The sequence below is a fragment of the Meriones unguiculatus genome, chromosome 20, assembly GCF_030254825.1.
Source record: "Meriones unguiculatus strain TT.TT164.6M chromosome 20, Bangor_MerUng_6.1, whole genome shotgun sequence".
Lineage (NCBI taxonomy): Eukaryota > Metazoa > Chordata > Mammalia > Rodentia > Muridae > Meriones > Meriones unguiculatus.
In genome coordinates, this window is record NC_083367.1 from 37,238,354 (window position 1) to 37,255,180 (window position 16,827).

The window sequence follows — 16,827 nt, forward strand, 5'->3', positions numbered from 1 at the left end:
AGCCTCCTTAAAAGATATGCTAGAGTGTTGTAAGTTAATTATTCTTCATGATTAAATGCAGAGAGTTTGGAGCTATTTTTGTTTTCCTGTTTGAATTCAGATTCACTTTTTAAATTTAATTTTTCTGAATATATATATATATATTACTTGAAATTAGAAGACTCTCTTGTCCGCCTGCCTGTTCTGCCAATGGTAAATTGAGAAGCAGTCTTAGTTAAATTACTAATTTCCTATAAGTGAATCCAGTGACACTGAGACTCTGAGACCAGAGAGTCAAATGAGTTTTTGGGAAACCTGTGAACCCTTAGAGAATGTTTCCTGAGGGAAACAACTCTCTTTATAAAGTAAATGCTTATGTTTTCTTATAGGCAAGAGTGCTCTAAGCTTCGCCAAGAGTTAAGGCTGCAACACGAAGAGGATAAAAAGTTTGCGATGTCCCAACTGTTGCAGCTGAAAGAGCGAGAGAAAAATGCCGCCAAGGATTCATGGCAGAAGCAAGTTGAAGACCTCTTAAACCAGGTAAATAGTGGTCAGCCAGCTGCTCCACAAGGAGAGCAACAGAACCAAAATATCTGGGCCTGGGCGTCTTTTCTGAAACTGATACTCCAACCAAGGATAACCTAGAACCCCTATACAGATGTAGCCCATGGCAGCTCAGTCTCCAAGTGGGTTCGCTAGTAAGGGGAACAGGGACTGTCTCTGACAAGAACTCAGTAGCTGGCTCTTTGATCACCTCCCCGTCAGGGGGATGCAGCCTTGCCAGGCCACAGAAGAAAATAATGCAGCCACTCCTGATGAGACCTGATAGACTAGGATCAGAAGGAAGGAGAGGAAGACCTCCCCTATCAGTGTACTGGGGGAGGGGCATGGGAGGAGAAGAGGGAGGGAGGGTGGGATTGGGCGGGGAAGAGGGAGGAAGCTACAGGTGGGATACAAAGTGAATAAACTGTAATTAATAAAAAACTAATAATAAAATTATAATTAAAAAAGGAATAAAAAAATAGTGGTCAGCACCTATGGATTCATTTCCTAATCTCCAGATGGAGAAACAACCTACCACATGTTAACTCACTGTATTTTATCTTGCATAGGACAAACTTAAACAGTTTAAATGTTTAAAACCAGAGACATAGTCATGAAATATGACTAGTCTGTCATGTATGTGGTTCCAAATTCTGAGAAGAATCTATAACTTTTTAGGTCGACATTTGAATAGAACACATAGCCTTTTAATGGGAAAGTCAGCTAGTTTTTGAAAATGTAAAATCATTTCGTTTCTAGCCCTTAGATGCCATCTGGGCAACAGAAGATATTTATTAACAGTGTCCTGATTTTCTAAAAACATTTACCCAAGTGAGCAATTTATGTCTGTTTCTCTTGTGGGTTTATGCCTTAAGTACTAGAAGAGTATAAGGTAAACAAAAAGTGGTAGTATTTCTAGTTCTATCTTGTTTCCAGAACATTTTTAATTATAATTAAAATAATTTGCACATTTTACTTATTTACACATCATCTGACTTTATGAACTTTTTGCTCTCTACTAGTAAACTAGTAACTAACTAGACCCAACTATATGCATCACCAAGCAAAGGATATCCTGGTAAATCAGTAATTAAATAGACTGACTGTGTGCATCACCAAGCAAGGGTAGATCCTGGTAAACCAGTAATTAAATAGACTGACTGCATCACCAAGCAAGGATAGAACGTGGGCATGAAGCAATTTCTAATTTAGTGCTGAAAATCTTCTGACATCTTAGTCTTTTTTCTTTCTGTTTATGATTGTGAAGAATTTCAAAACAGGTTTTCTGTAAGGTAGCTGTTATGCATGTAGAAACATGTATTGCCATTTCGGGAATGTTTGAGGCCTGCTCATTTGTGTCTGGTTTCTATAGTTTATAATGAAGCTCTGCAAAGCAAGAATGTGCCTGTGTGTGTTTGTGTGTGTGTGTGTGTGTTCAATCATTTGAAACCTGTAAAATAAGATCAAGCAAACAACCCTTACTAGAAACTGGTATCACGCTTGCACAGCTTACTAGTAGCCTTCTGTATACTGCTTTTACAATCTTATTTAGGGAACAAAGAAGATAGGTTTTTCCGGGTAGACTCTCCTATCCTTCTATCGTATTCTGCACCTAGCAGGATGTGTTGGTTCAGTTATGTAATTAAATGGAAAACATTCCTATAGTCTTTCTGACATTTTTCAGCTGGAAAGTATTGAACATAGACATTTTGGGGACCGAGTTTATACTATAAAGCAATCTCACCAAATTCCCCATCATTTTTCTGTAAATTTACTTTTATTCTCTTTTATTACATGCAATTTCTTTGTGTGTGTGCATTGTGCATGGGTGGAGGTCAGAGGAAAGCTCCCAGAACTCAGTTCTCTCCTTCCACCATCTAGATTCCAGTCTCATAAACTCATGTCATCACACTCTGGGGCAGCCACCTTTAGCTGCCAAACCATCTTTCTGGCCCCATTTTTATTAGTCCTGTAGTTACTCCCAGATAATATGAATGGAGTGGACAGAACAGGAATCTATTGTTATATGGGATTAGCCAGAGTCAGAAAGACAAATAGCACCTTTTCTCATATGTACAGAACATATATTTTAGGGTGTATATGTGCATACGTGTGTGTGTGTGTGTGTGTGTGTGTGTGTGTGTGTGTGTGTTATGAAACTGGCGAGGGAATCATGAGAAGAGACGAAGAGGTCTAAAGAGTGAAGGGAGTAGGGAAAGTTGAGGGTACTAGGACGCATGCGAAGTGAAATCGGAAGGGGTACAATTTTGGAAAGAAAAGGGTCCAGCAAGAGAAGTAGGTAGAGCAAGGGAGGAGGGGAGTGCATCAGGACAAAGTATGATCGTCCTCATGCTCCTCCATGGAAGACTGTGATTTCGTCATCCCTGCTCCTCAGTGTTCATGCCGGTTCTCGCATGCAGAGTATGCTCCTCACATACCAGCACCCTCCCACTTTTTCATCTCATTCCATCAACAACCCTAAAGCCTTAAAGCTGAAGCCTCATCCGGATCAGACCAGAGTCACATTATATTAGGACTGGTCCTGAAGCAAACTGCCCTTCTGCCACAAGCCCATGGAGACCCTAGTCAGCTTTCGAAATATCCAACGCAATTATAGAGTGAAAGGGTTATTTTGACTCAGTTCTAGAGATTTCAGCCATCCTTGGATAGACCCGTTACTTTGAAAGCCTCTGGTGTGGTGCCAGCATGTCAATGGCTGAACGCATGCCGTACGTAGAGAAAACTTCCAGACCAGGAAGGAAATGGAGAAGGAGATGGGGTCCCATGATCTCCCCTTCAAGGGCTTTGTCCCCGGTGATCTAAGGCTTTGTACTAGGCCACATCCCTTTAAAGCTCTACCACCTCCCTATAACACTACCCTAACAGCTAAGTCTTTATCACACAGGTTTCCAGGAGACATTTACCATCCAAACCATTGCACTAACTTTTATGCGTCCCAAATACAAGTATGGGGAAAGACTAAGATAGGCACTTCATTTCCTGTGTGAGAACTAGGAAGAGAAGGAATCATTCCAAACTGCAAGGCAGGTGCAGTGGGATCTAAAGGCTTGAGAACTGCCTCTTCACCCCTCTGCCCTCGAGCGCCACTGTAGCTGAGGTCCCGGCTCCCAGAGACAGTGAGACACTCACTGGGTGTCAGTCCTGCCCCTAAAGTTCTGGAACTCTACTCCCAACTCCATTTCAGGTGGAGTCCTTGTGGCTTGCTAACAGTGAGTCAAAGGGTCTTTTCTTTATAAACCAAGGAAACAGATGATTCATCAGGAACATCGTTCCTCCTCCTCCTCCTCCTCTTCTTCTTTTGTCTCCTCTCCTTTGATTTTGTTTGTTTGTTTGTTTTCGTTTATTTGAGACAGGGTATTACTGTATAGCTCTAGCTGTCCTGGAACTCACTATGTAGACCAGGCTGGCCTCAAACTCACAGAGATAGCTCTACCCTGACTGTGGCTCTTGGGTGCTGGGATTAAAGGTCTGCCACCATGCCCAGGGTCTTTCTTCTTGTTTCATAATAATAGCTGTCTACTGCTGTAAGAACTCCCTGGCCCATGGTTGTTGGCCATGCTAATGTATCAAGTGATCCTCAGGCAGACTTCCGTGCTGTCTTAAAAAAGCTGCTTTCCCACGTTTACACTATGGATAGGCTGGGGATTTAATTTTTTTTTTACATTCTAGTTCTTTTTTGTTTAATAATTGCATCTTTAAGTCATTTATCTCCTCTTTAAAACTTACTTTTAAATAAGTATATGAGTGTTTTGCTCAAATGTATGTCTGCGTACCACATACATACCTGGTGCTAGTGGAGGTCAAAAGAGGGTATCAGATCCCCCTTGAAATGAAATTATGGCTGGATATGAGCAGCCATGTGGGTGCTGGGAATTGAACCCTGGTTTTTTGCAAGAACACCAAGTGTTCTTAACTGCTGAGCCATCTATCTAACCTCCATTTCCTCTTCTTGCATTTACTACGACAGCCACTTCAGAACTTCAAAACTGCTCGGAAATCACTTCAGCTCAACATTCAGTTTCTTTGCTTAAGTTCTATTTTCTGTAAGACTTAAGTATAGAAGCAGCTGTCAGCAAAGGTCATGGCTTCTTTGTGAAGAGATGACCATTACCATTCCTCCCACTTTTAGCACTGTGATTTTCTTTTCCACCGGAGACCTTATGTGGGTGGCTGTTACTCTCCCTACTTCTCCCAGCCTTTCATTTCCCCAGCATTCCCTAGTGTCCTCTAAAATGATTGACACCTCCCTGCACCCACCCACTTCTCTTTCTGAGCCCTACCACTGAGTCCATTCATAGTAATATAGGCTTTTCTAGCATGCAGCCCGAACTCCAGCCTCTGCTCTGTCCCTAGTCGTAAACAATCTCCAGCATTCTAGATTAGAGCAGAACCCTCACTGCTACCACTGCCTTAGCTTAGGCTATACTGATGGAATGTCCTCATCTTGGACATTAGCATTTCTTACAGCTCTGCACTTTCAGTAGCAGAGGGTATGAGGAAGCAGCCCGGGCAGTATAAGGGCAGTACCCACTAATGAAAGTGTTGCCGCCATGCCCTAATCTTTGCCCGAGGTCTCACTTCCTAAAACCATCCCACAGAACGGTGGGATGTCAACAGAGGAGTTGGTGAGTTGGGGACACAAACATCCAGGCCACAGTTTTTGAGGATCCCAGCTCGCTCGTCTTGTGGTATACATAGTTCTGTACGTCAGTGACCTCCAATGTCAAATCCACAGGTGTGGTACCTTCCACCATTCAGTTCTAGTAAGTAAACCATGGCCTGAAATATCTTCCTTTTCCAGGCAGAGTCAACCAACTTTAAAAAAATATATGTTAATTGGACACGCCTTTAATCCCAGCACTCAGGAAGCATAGGCAGGCAAATCTCTGAGTTCAAGGCCAGCCTGGTCTACAAAGCAAGTCCCTGACAGCCAAGGCTACACAGAAAAATCCTGTCTCAAAAAAACAAAAACAAACAAGCAAAAAAAAAAAGTTAATTGTTTTATGTTTGGGAATATTTTACCTTGTATGTATGTATGTATACATACTATGTGTGTGCTTGTCCATCAGAGTTCCAGAGAGGGTGGACATCAGATCTCCTGGAATTGGAGTTACAGATGGTTGTGAACCACCCTGTGAGTTTTGGGAACTGAGCCGGGCAAGTGCTCTTTTTTTTTTTTTTTTTTTAATTTTATTTTTCTTGTTAGTTACATTTTGTTAACTCTGTGTCCCAGCTGTATCCCGCTCCCTCATTCCCTCCCCAACCCCACACTCCCTCCCTGGTCTCCTCCCTGCCCCTTCCCAAGTCCACTGATAGGGGAGGACCTCCTCCCCCTTCATTTGACCCTGTTTTATCAGGTATCTTCAGGGCTGGCTGCAAAGTCCTCCTCTGTGACCTAACAGGACTGCTCCTCCCCTGGGGGGGTGGGGAGGTCAAAGAGCCTGCCCTTGAGATCCCATTAGAAATAGTCCTTGTTCCCCTTACTTTGGAAAACTACTTGGTTACTGAGCTACCACGGGCCACATCCAAGAAGAAGTTCTAGGTTATATCCATAGATGGTCCTTGGTTGACAGTGCCCTTAACCTCTGAGCCAGCACTCCAGCCTCACTGTCAGCCTCTTGCCATTGGAAAACAACATCAAAGATACAAAATCACTTCATCTTTTCTCTCTAGTCCCAGTTTCCTGTGATTATCTCAATGTAGCGGCAATTCAAAAATACTAAGGCAGTTTGTGGTTCTCATGTGCCCTTTGGAGAAACCTACACCCCCCAGCCGTTCCTGTGCAGCGTCTGAATAGTTAGGCTGCAGCTCCCTGGAGGACTTTAGAACAGTGACAGCCCTGCTTTGCCTTCCAGTAACCACCATGTTTTACACTGGACTCACTTCACATGTTCTAACCCTAAGTCCTCTGCATAGGTAAGTCGGCAGCCCACACATCCACACATGATTTTCAGGGACTACGTGCAGATCATTTGCACTGTGTCTTACATTTCTTCTTGAATCAAATTTCTTCTCAGAACTGTTTTTTGTGAACATGTTATAATTAACGTTCTGTGTTTCACACTCGCTCTTTAATCCTTCCTTGGCCAGTTTCTGAATGTCCCCCTTTCTTCTGTGATCTTTTTTCCATAGCGGCACTCTCTGGGTGAAGCTTTGCATAAATCTATCAACAATGTAAGTGAGCAGCACTTAGGATTTGTGCACAAGGCATGGCACTTTTGATTTTGCATAACAACGCTGCTTTGAAGCTTTAACTTACACAAAAATATACTTTAGCACACAATTAATTTTTTTTTTGCATATGGACACTAAGAATATCTAACTTTCAACCATTCATTTGTTACGTTCATACATCTACCATATTGTTTTATTGAGTGTATTTCATGATGAAGCAAGCTAGACTTTCATCTTATACATAAAATTCATTATTTTAATGTAAACCTTGAAAGACATGGTAATATCCTTGAAAAATATTAACTAGTTGATTATCCTAAAATGGGAATAAATGCAAAATGCATTTTTTCTTTAGTTAAAAGGTTATTTTTTAAAGTACCAATAGACTTCACTTAAAAGTAATAAGTATTTGTGAAAGTTCATAAACTTAAATATATTTTAATGATATAATTTTTAACACATGAGGTAAATCCCTTTCCTAAGAATTTGCAAAATATTGTTTTACTTTTATGTAGACACACATGTGCAGAAATTAACCTTCAAAATAATATTCCGCATGTTTCTCTTTATCTTTGAAGAAAAAATGAGATTTATCTTCATATGAAATCCCATTAATACCTTGTCCTTCTTGATAAGATTAAGAGCTCAATGTCTCTAAGTGAGTTCCTGGGTGCCTTGGTGTCACAGGACAGAGGTCAGCACACTTCTTCCAGAGGAGGCCTGTTGGTGATGAGTCCCTTTTCGCAGGTAGTAGAAGATGAAAGTGTTAAAGTTGGGCACTGCATCCACTGCTGACCCTTGGAACACCGAGGCACTGGAGTGCAGGCCAGGCTGCAGCCTCCTCCCCTGCATGCCCTTAGGAGCAGAGTGCAGCCTGCCAGCGCCCTCCCAGACAAATCAAAGTCTGAGTTGAGATGTGTCCTGGAAACTTTACTATTTTTATTTTTACTACCTGAGAAAAGAGAAATCTACTGGCTTTTCGTAGTCAGCTCTTGCAAAAAAATAAGTAAATTAAAAAATAAATAACTATGACTAGCATAATTTTCTTAATGTGTTTTAAAATAAGCAACAGGTATGTTTATCTCAATTTTGATGAACAAGACATTCTTATTAACATTAAAATTGCATACCATAGAGTAAGAATTTTGACTTGATCAACCTAATGTCTATCCAAAAATTTTTTGAGGTATTCGTTGATTGGGATAGAAATAAGAACCCAAATAAAATGCAGTTGTTGTCAGAATGAATTACCTTATGCCTCAGAACATTTTGATGACATAGCTATCCCCCGTTAGTAGTGTACTGTTAAATAAAAACCAGTTCATTTGGCTTAATATAAGTAAAAGTGCATTATTTTACCTGTCTATTAGTACCTGAATGGGAACATCCTTATACATCCCCTAAGACAAAATGGCATTAAATATTATTAATACAGTGGATCCTCTTTTAATTGAACCCTTAATATAACATCATATTTGTCATTGGTCACCTGTCATCCCCATTATCCACAGCCAAACTGAATTGTTAGCATGCAGCATCGGGCAGGCAGGCAGGCATTCCTTACCCACCATGCGTTGGTCCAGCTTCCCAAGGAAGAGTTCCATTCTTAGCAAGAGTTAACCTCTCATAGGCCATTCTTAAAAACATCACTTGGTTGCTAATACATCTCTTCTTTATAACTGCTTTATAGTTTTACTTAAGATTGGGAAAATAATTTTTAGTACCTACGGGAAAATTAGCAAGTATCACTGTGGCTCTTAATCTCCAAGTTTAGTTTAGGATTGTCCAAAAAACAGACTTTCTTGGAACTGCCAAACAGAAGCTTTTCAGAGTGACCTATTCATGAATATTTTCTTCTTTTTTTAAAGTATATTTTAACTGAAATATAATTTTATCACTTTTCCTTCTCCCTGGATTCTTTAATAATAGCAAATTAGTAGTCTCTTAAAAATAATTAAAATGTCTCAGCACCTTTCACCATTGTTCATGAAAATGTATGTAAGCCATTGACATACTGATAAATTCTTCTTATTGTATTCTACTACGCCTAAGTTAACAGTTTTTAGTATTGCTATTAATATTTAAAAGTAATAAACCTCGTACTTTGCAGTTAAGCTAATATGACTGTTAACAGACCTACTTATGTACTGAGTAAAAGAGGAGCCCCTTGTTCTTCAGGATGGTGACATGTGATTCCAGCAGATTCTGAAAGCTGCCTATTGACAGTGAAGAAAGGGAGACAGGCAGGAAACAGTGACGGCTATGGAGCGTTCCATTAAAAGCACTAGGGAGGTCTTTGGCATGCCTGTAATCCTAGCTCTCTGGAGTAGAGGTAGAAAGACCAGGAGTTCCAGGCTAGCACCCTCAGGTATAAAATTCTGTCTTTAATGCCACATTTTCTAAAAGAGAGTAGAGCTTTTCTTTTCAAAAAGCATTGTCAAATGGTAGAGACCAGAGAATGGCAATCACTGCCAATGTAGCTAAACCTTCTAAATTGTTTGCAAAATTTAGAACACGTTACTTGGTTACATAGACTGGTAGGAGTTTTTTAAAATTAAGGATTCATTTTTCTGAAAGAAAGATTCTTGTGTGTCTTTCAAACTGATTAAAATAAGGCTAGCAGGATGGCTCAGCTGCTAAGAACTGGCTGTTCTTCCAGAGGACCTGCGCTCAATTCCTAGCACCCACATGGCAGCTCACAACCGTCTGTAACTCCAGCCCCAGGAGACTCTTTCGGCCTCTGCAGCACTGCATGCATGTGGTGCACAGGCATAACAAGCAGGCAAAACACCCACACACATAAAACTAAATCCTTAAAAAATGGATAAACTGTTCAAAAAGGATAATTCAAAGCACCTGCTGCTTCTCGTTCACTGTTCAACAAGCATCTTTCTAGAAGTCCTGTACTCTGTAAAAATATTCTTGATCAAGGTTGTCCAAACATTTAGTGCAGACCCCTTCCTTATTTTATTTTGAATTAAAACTGTTTGATATTAATATGCATTTAAAATTATATTAAACTCAGATGCTTAAATAAGTGCTATAAAGCTTTAGTTTATATTACACTGCTTTAAAACATCCTAGTTCACATTACACTGCTTTGCTCATTATCTGTCCTTTCTAATGGTATGCAATTTTCCTGCTAAATAAAGGCTGATTGACTTATTGCCGCTCTACTAATGTGCTGCGTTGCATGATACGGCTTTCTGCACATAATTCACATTGCTTCATTGAACATGGATGTGGAAACTTTAGAGTTTATATGCTTCTGAAGTTAAGACTATAAAATAAATATATTTGACTACTAAATTGCATGGTGTCTGTGTGCATATAATGTGTATTACTTTCTAGAGTGTATACTCAAATATTTATCGTACATTCTAAGTTGGAAAATAAGTTTTAGGAGTTCTTTTAAGGTAAAGTATGTCATAGTGTATAAAATTTAAGCTGGAGAAAGTTTAAACTGATTATATTTAAATGTGTAATTAATTACAGTTCTTTTATTTTAATGTTATTCCTCATAATCTGTACTCAGATTAATACAATTTGACACAGTTGTGGTCCAGTTAGCACAATGGGAGGCGGTGAACGTTTAAAGCAAATATTACAAAAGTAAAACACAGGTAAGGCAATACTTGGCCTTTTACTAACCTAAGCATTTAGAGCAGTGATTCTCAACCTGTGGGTTGTGACCCCTTTGTGAGGATCCATATCAGGTATTTACATTATGATTCATAATGTAACACAAGGCAGTCACCATGAAATCCATTCCATAGCAAAGTTACAGTTATGAAGTAGCAACAAAAATAATTTTATAGGAATGGAGAGATGGGTCAATGGTTCAGAACACTGACTCTTCTTCCAGAAGACCCTGGTTCAAATCCTAGAACCCACATGGCAGCTCACAACTATCTATAATGCCAAGATTTGCATTCTTGGAATTGCACAGACATACATGCAGGCAAGATACCAATGCACATAAAATGAAAAATATAAAAATAAAAATGTTGTGGTTGTGAGGTCACCACAACATGAGAACTGTATGAAAGGATCGCAGCATTGGGAAAGTTGAGAACCAGTGGGTTAGAGGGTAAGATCTGGTGCCACTACAGACCAAATGGTACCTTTGGGCAATGTGAAACTTCATGTGTACCCTTTTCAGATGAACACAGGCTGTGCCAGGGCATACAACTTGGAGGGGAAAATGCTGACTAGATTTTAGTTCAGACTTGGTCAGTTGCCAAAGAAGAGCTTTGAGAATATCAGTTAATATTTGACACACTGTCCCCAACTTTCCCATGTGTGTTCTATAACAAGTTAACCCCAAGGGAACACGAGGCAGTCACCATGAGATTCATCCTGAGGCCGAGGAATAAACCCGTAAGCAAGTGGATAGGTGCCTTTTCTAATGCAAGACCCTGCTGGCTGGGCAGAGAGGGGCTCTGCCAATTACAGCTCAGTGTTCACATTCGTGTTCCTGCTGTTACCTTTCACAACTCGCTTTTTCTCTCTGGGCTCTCCTAAGTATTCATTTCATCCTGACGCGCCTTGCATAAAACCGTGGCCACATGAACTAGAATCCTCTTCCACGGCATGGCCTTATCAGCTGCCGTGGCTTTTCATGAAGTTAGCCATCTGTGCTGGTTCACACCCATAATCTGTGAATTCAGGCGGATCCCCATAAATTCCTGGCTAGCCTCGGCTGCAGAATAATACCCTATCTCAGCAGACTTTTAAGAAGTTGAATTGCCTGGAATCAGAGATTTACACTTCCTCCCTTGGCCCCCAAATAAGTTAATCTCTGAAACATGCCATTGTATACAAATTAATAATTTGCAAAACTTCAACAAGTAAAACAGCTTCTTTGACGTACATAATGACAGGCCAAGCGTCTATGTCAGTTGTGGCATTTCTCACCAGGGCTTGGCTATCTCCCTGACAGCCTGGGCTGACTCTTCTATTAATCGTGGTTTGTAACTCTGTCCCAAGCCCTTTCTGTAGTTAACATTTCAGGCAAGCTCACTGCAGAGACTTATCCCTGCTGCTTTTCACCTTCCTTGTTGCGCATTGAGTAGCTCTCCCCTGTTGCCTTGCCTAGCATCTCCGGTGAGTGTCCAGTCTTTCTTCTTCCTCCCACGTTTTCTCTGTGGAACATATTCCTGCTGCGCTACATCAAAAGAAAGCTGTTGCCATTAAAAAGAGAAAGGGCACCGGGATACAAAGTGAATAAACTGTAATTTATTTAAAATAATAATAATAAATTTTTAAAGAGAGAGAAAGGGCTCCTGCTCACGGCAGAAGGCTCTCTTCGGTTGGCTCTGGAGACCACAGACACTGTTTTGCTGAGGTATGGGTGAATGGTGTCCTAAGTTGCATACACAGTATATTTTGCAATTTTTTATCTGGACTCTAAATTCCTCTTCTCTTCAGACTTCTTTTAGAGTAAGACTGATTTACATCAGTTCAGGTTAGACTAACCTGTGGATAAGAACAGAAATAAACAGATGAACAGATAAAGTTTCACCAGCAGCATGTATTGATATGTACACAACACACATGCTTCATTATACTCACATGCTTTTTATTCTGAGAAAAGACTTCATTTTAATTAAAACAGCCATAAATGATGCTTGACATACTAAGGCTGATGTTTTTTGGTTTTCATAAGGAGCGATAAGTCATTTCCCACTTAATGGAATTAAGTGGTTAAGAAAGCTTATTGCTCTTCCAGAGGCCCAGCATTCATGCCTGTACCTTACAACTGCCTACAACCAGAGTTCCAGGAGATAGGATATGATGCCCTCTTCTGGCCTCTGTGGGAACCTTCATACACACACACACACACACAAACACACACATACACACACAAATAAATAAATACAGTTATTGCATGTTTCCTGTATGCTAGAAGCTGCTCTAAGTGAAGGTGTACAGAAAACTCCAGTTCCCACACAGCGGTGAGGATAGTGGTGCAGGCAGATCTCCCTTCAGAACCCACTGTCACACTTACTGCCTCACAGAGAAGCCATATAACCTGCAGGTCATCTCCTCGGAGAGACCTAACCTTACAATGGTGTTAGTTACCTCGTGTTTCCATTCATATGATAAATGTTAAATATTTATCATATTTAGCAGAGGTGTGCACTGGATTTCTAGACACGAGCTACAAATTCCATGTCAGGAAGAAGCACTGTAATTAGGCTGTTTTCAGGGTAAGTTCTGAAGATAGAATTAAACTGGTGTTAATTCAAGATTAGATTTTTGGGCTGCGAGATGGCCCAGCATATAGTGTTTCCGGTCAAGCGTAGCATAGTTCCATTTCCGTGGCCCACCTAAAGGTTGAAGGAGAGATCCAACTACATGCAGCTTCCCTTTGAGCTCCCCATGTATATACCATACACACATACAATAACAGCAGGTGAATTTTTAGTTAGGTTTTTACTGTAGACCATGTTAACTTAAGACGGTTACTTCATCAGATCTGTTGGCCCGCTCTTCCCCTTGGATGGGCAGTCTGGGAAGCACGCCTTGTGCTGAGTCTCTGCTGTGTGTCTTTCTGGCACAGATCTCCCTGCTCAAGCAGAACCTGGAGCTGCAGCTTTGCCAGTCACAGTCGTCTTTGCAGGAGCTGCAGGCTCAGTTCACACAAGAGCGCCAGCGACTCACACAGGAGCTAGAGGAGCTGGAGGAGCAGCACCAACAGAGACACAAGTCCCTCAAAGAAGCACATGTCCTCGCCTTCCAAAGCATGGAAGAGGAGAAGGAAAAGGAACAAAGGGTAAGGCTCCGGGGGAAATGTGTTCAGAGATCATCCAGGAGCTTGGTGAGAGTTAGCCTTTTGATTCTTTTTCTTAGTGGCCTGTGGTCCAGATGTAACACGATGTAAACCTGACATCTGAAGATGAAGCAGCAACGACCAGTTTTTAGATCCTTAAGGATGGAATCCATAGGAATTCCTCTCTCTCTCTCTCTCTCTCTCTCTCTCTCTCTCTCTCTCCCTCTCTCCCTCTTTCTCATTCTTTAAAACATTACACATTGTTTTATTGAACTATCCTCTAGACTGTGACTACCTATAGGGGTGACAGTGCTTAAACAAACACTCTAGTTGTACATAATAGCAGACAAATTATTCATTTATCACATGCTGAGCTCGGCACATCTTTGGCTCCGGAACAGTTAACAGTTGTCATTGTCCTAGCCATAGTGTATTATTATTGTAATAATCTTTCATCAAAACTTTTTGAGATAGAATCTCATTTGCCCAGGCTGGCTTTGAACTCCTGATCCTCCTGCCTCAGCCTCCTCCTCACTGCTGGAATTACAGATACATGACATCACACTCAGATTTTTATCAAACTCTAAATTTGTTTTTACTCTGAGCCCACAAAAAAAGAAATGGATCCAAGAGATGAAAAGAAGAATTTAATCTTGCATTTTACCCTTGCATTCTTTTTTCTCTATGTACAAAAAATATTCATAATGAAATGAGATTACAGATATTTTAAAATATAATTTTTATAATAATATCTCACAGCTAATATGAAAAATTATACTACAATAACTCAAAAGGGGTTTAAAACAAATTAATATATTATTATATTATTACCATATTCTTTTTAAATTTTTATTTATTACTTTTTTATGTGCACTGGTATTTTGCCTGCCTATATGTATGTGTGAAGGTGCCAATCCCGTGAAACTAGAATTACAGACAGTTGTGAGCTGCCATATGGGTGCTGGAAATTGAAAGTACAGTCAGTGCTCTTAACCACTGAGCCATCTCTCCAGCCCCTTATTATCATGTCCTATACTTTTTACTTTGTATGTGTACGTGTCTGTGTGTGTGTGAAAGAGTGTGAAAAGAGAGAAAGCTTGAACACACATGTGTATACTTGTACATGAGAATGTAGAAACCAGATGTTGATGCTAGGTATCTTTATTGTTTCCTGTTTTGTTTTAAAGAGACAGGGCCTTTCGTTAAGCCTGGAGCTCACTGATGAACTAAGTTGGCCAGTGAACTCCAGGGATCTTCCTGTCTCCTCCCAGTGCTGGGATTACAGGTGTACATTGCCCTGTCTGTTTTATTACACGGATGCTGGGAATCTAAACACAGGTCCTAGGCTAGGGAGACAGCTCTTGGGTAAGACATTTACCACTCCATCATAAGAACTAGAGTTCACATCCTCAGAACTCATACACAGCCATGCACAAGAGCTTCCATCTATAATCCCAGTATTCTTGTGGTGGGATGGAAGGTGGGGACAGGAGAAATCCCAGAAGCTCGTGGGCTAGCCAGCCAGCTGACTATGACAAAACAACAAGAAACTGCCTAAAACAAGATGAACCACAGGGACCAACACCCTCCTTTGTCTTCTAACCAATACACACAGAAAGAGAGAGAAAGAAAGAAAACACATGTCTTGTACATCTGCAGTCAGGTGCATGCTTATATATAAGCACACACACACAGATAAATAAACAAGCCCAGGTCCTTGGGCTTGCACAGCTTGCACAGCAAAAATTTTACCCACTGAACCATCTCCCACCCCCACGTTATTAGATTCTATGCTAGAATCTCCATATACCTATTCCTTTGCTTTATGTTTCCAGGGAGTAGCGTGTGTGTGTGTGTGTGTGTGTGTGTGTGTACAAATGTGTCCATGTGTGTTCATTTGGGTGTATACATGTGAATATGAGGCAGGAGATCAATGTCAGCAGCTTTTCTCGGTTTCTGCACACGTAATTGTTGTTTTTAGATTGAGTCTTTCGATACCTGCAGCCTATTGATTCAGATAGTCTGGATGACTACTGAGCTCCCAGAATCCGTGGTTACAGACATACACTGCCTGCCTGGCTCTTTAAGTGGATACTAGACATCTGAGGTTAAGCCACCATGCTTGTGCCAAGGGCTGCACCTGAGCCATTCCCCAGCATTGGTTATTCAGTTGTGAACCATTAGTCTGACACAATTTGATTCTGATTTTTTTTCTTGCTTAGTTTATTTCTTTTCATTCTTCTTTTTGTTTTGTGGTTTTGTTTTTTGCTTTGTTTGTTTTTGTTTTAGAGACAGGGTTACTCTTTATTCCCTGGCAGTCCTGGAACACAGTATGTAGACCAGTCTGGCCTTGAACTCAGAGATCCCCCTGCCTCTGCCTCCCAAGTGCTGAGATTAAAGGCGTGAGTCACCACCACCTGGCTTGTTTAGTTCATTTCTTAACAATGTATTTTTTAACCTTCTTGCAATGACCTTAGTATAACAAAGACTTTATACAAGAACACAGTCATACTATCATTTTCAACATAATATGGATTGCAGATAAAGGCTCTTTCTTCATTTTTTTTTTATTTGCTTTTAGACATTAGCTTTACCAAATGGTAAATAAATTGCTAGGGTTGAATTCAACAGTGATTAAAGCTTTTCAAACCTTTTCTTTTTTGGGTGTGTGTCCTGATATCAACCATTAACCTATATATAAATACAAATATTTTCTTTGTATAAAAAAATAAATAATTTTAGGAAAATCTTAGGCTTCAAAAAGCAAATAAACACCTTACTAATACAGTAAATTGTAATCTATGAATCATGTCCAGAAAACCAAGGAGGTTTCTTTGGTTAAAAATTAGATCCGATAGGCTGAGCATAGTGCCTTTTTCCGGCAATCCCTGCAGGAGGTGAAGGCAGGAGGATCAGGGTCATCCTTGGCCACATAGTTTGTTTGAGCACAGGTTTGGCTACATGAAAATCTGTCTCTAAGAAAGAAACCAAATCAAGAATTCAGAGCAGCCTGGCAGCCTTTCTGACTTAATCTACTCATTGGCTGTTCCTTGTGAATTGAAGTAAATATGAATTCTTATCGGTAGTTAAATGCTATGCATTTGCATTTTTAAAAATCACTTAACTTTGATCTTCAAAAGAAATCAGAACCTGACATGTTTGTGTTGTCATGAAGTCATCAAACTACCTAGTTGTAGGTTCTACCTCAGCGAGACAACCTTTATTTTGCGGATGTTGGAAGACACTCATGCTTTGCTTTTGAGAGGCATTTTGTATGATAATAAGCAACCAAATATTAAATTTAAAATACCACTTTTCTGGTAAAGAAATGTAGC

The 16,827-nt window shown here is 40.3% G+C and overlaps 1 protein-coding gene across 11 annotated transcripts in view; it reads left to right on the forward strand.

Moving 5' to 3' along the window:
• Positions 1-16,827, forward strand: part of Fam184a (family with sequence similarity 184 member A) — a 108,101-nt gene that overhangs the window by 70,201 nt on the left and 21,073 nt on the right. For 8 of the 11 annotated variants that reach the window (XR_009587876.1, XM_060373185.1, XM_060373184.1 and 5 more), the window contains exons 9-11: positions 369-519; positions 6,676-6,717; positions 13,283-13,495. Coding sequence is in view for 10 of the 11 variants with exons in the window: in XM_060373185.1 (XP_060229168.1) it covers positions 369-519; positions 6,676-6,717; positions 13,283-13,495 (406 nt within the window). In the remaining variant the exon portion in view is untranslated. The remainder of the gene's footprint in view (positions 1-368; positions 520-6,675; positions 6,718-13,282; positions 13,496-16,827) is intronic. The other 3 variants (XM_060373177.1, XM_060373180.1, XM_060373183.1) reach the window with 1 other exon arrangement.